The sequence below is a fragment of the Protobothrops mucrosquamatus genome, unplaced genomic scaffold, assembly GCF_001527695.2.
Source record: "Protobothrops mucrosquamatus isolate PMUCROS unplaced genomic scaffold, P.Mucros_1.0 scaffold949, whole genome shotgun sequence".
Lineage (NCBI taxonomy): Eukaryota > Metazoa > Chordata > Lepidosauria > Squamata > Viperidae > Protobothrops > Protobothrops mucrosquamatus.
In genome coordinates, this window is record NW_015387195.1 from 209,067 (window position 1) to 210,556 (window position 1,490).

Sequence of the window (1,490 nt, forward strand, 5' to 3'; positions counted from 1 at the left end):
CAAAAAAAAAACAAAAAAAAAAACACACCCTAGACGAAACTCTGCATCTGGTTCTAGACGCTCATATGTTAGTGCTAAAATGGCAAATTGAATAGCAGCCCTATTAGTTACTGCAAAATAGCCGAAGGTTGTAAAATGACCGAAATGTGTCCTCTCTCATCACCACGTTTCAAAAAAAAAAAAACCAACAACAACACACAGCCTTTCCAGTTAAGTGAGATTCCCTTGGTAGTGGGGAGGGGGGCGTCTTTTATTCCCCCCCCCAGGAAGTGGCAGGACCGAGCACGCCGTGTAGGTTTGAATTTTAGAACCTAACTATTGCACACAGCTCTCTAAAGTATCCCCCAAAAAACAAACGCTATAAAATATTGCACAATGCTAACTTAGTCTAAAGGAAGAAACATTTCAAGGAAGGAAGGAAGGAAGGAAGGAAGGAAGGAAGGAAGGAAGGAAGGAAGGAAGGAAGGAAGGAAGGAAGGAAGGAAGGAAGGAACCAGAAGAAAGAAAAAGAACCCCAGATTGGATCCCACCCGTTTGGTTTGTTACCCTGCTTTAAAAAAAACAACAACCATATTTTATTATAAATTCTTTAGGAGGTCTGCCTTGCTAATGAAGTGCTGCTAAATCGGTGTGAACTACGTTTAGAAATTATGCATGCAGATCGCAGTTTATAATATGCATTTGCATTTTAAAATCTCTAGTAATCCCAGCTGGCATTTTGGTATTGTTGAAATGCACGCTTGCAGACTCTTTTTGTTCTCCTACTCGCATCAACTTTTTTTTGTTTTGTTTAAGGGAGAGGGGGATACGTAGCTTCAGTCTGAAATATATATATTTCAGACTGAAGATATATATATACAGTATATATCCTTCAAACTATAGTTATATGGATTGTCTATTAAAAAAACAGAGGGAAAACATTTACGGTTCCTGAGATTTTTTTTTTTGCAAATAACCTGATTGTGTTTGTCGTTTTCTTACGCGGGGGGGGGGGGGGACTTCTTTTATTTTTAAATACTTTCCAGGTTGCTGGAGCCTCTCCTTAGCGGCTTAGCCAATTCGCAGCCAACCTTCCAAGTTGGCTCGAACTTTTCAGAACAAGCAATTGCCGAAAGCAGGAAAGGGGGTGCGGGGGGGGGGCTATTCGCCAAGCACAGAGGAACAACGGGGGAAGCTTTCCGAAACGTAAACAACGGAACGCTCGCCCTGAGTCCCGTAAGGGAGATAGGGCGGTATATAAATTTAATAAATAATAATAATAATAATAAATAATAACAGTTTCGCACCGGGCCGTCCGAAAGACCCGCGGCGCCCCCCCCCCTCCCACTCACCGTGGCATTTCAGCTCATTCTGGGGATCGTCGCGTTTGTCCAGTTTGGTTCTGCCGTCGTCCTGCTCCAGTTTTGGCCTGAAACTTTCGCTGGCCGCGTTGCTCTCCGGTTTGGGGACGGGATGGGGCGAGGAGACGCTGGTGCTGTAAGGGGCGCAGG

The 1,490-nt window shown here is 43.9% G+C and overlaps 1 protein-coding gene across 1 annotated transcript in view; it reads right to left on the reverse strand.

The window, feature by feature from the left end:
* The window catches only part of LOC107290660 (barH-like 2 homeobox protein), a gene marked incomplete at its 5' end in the record, with an annotated part of 6,834 nt that extends 5,346 nt beyond the window's left edge, over positions 1 to 1,488 (reverse strand). Inside the window, one exon of the mRNA XM_015819563.1 lies at positions 1,332 to 1,488. Within this exon, the coding sequence (XP_015675049.1) occupies positions 1,332 to 1,488 (157 nt within the window). The remainder of the gene's footprint in view (positions 1 to 1,331) is intronic.
* Between the last annotated feature and the right edge of the window lie 2 nt (positions 1,489 to 1,490).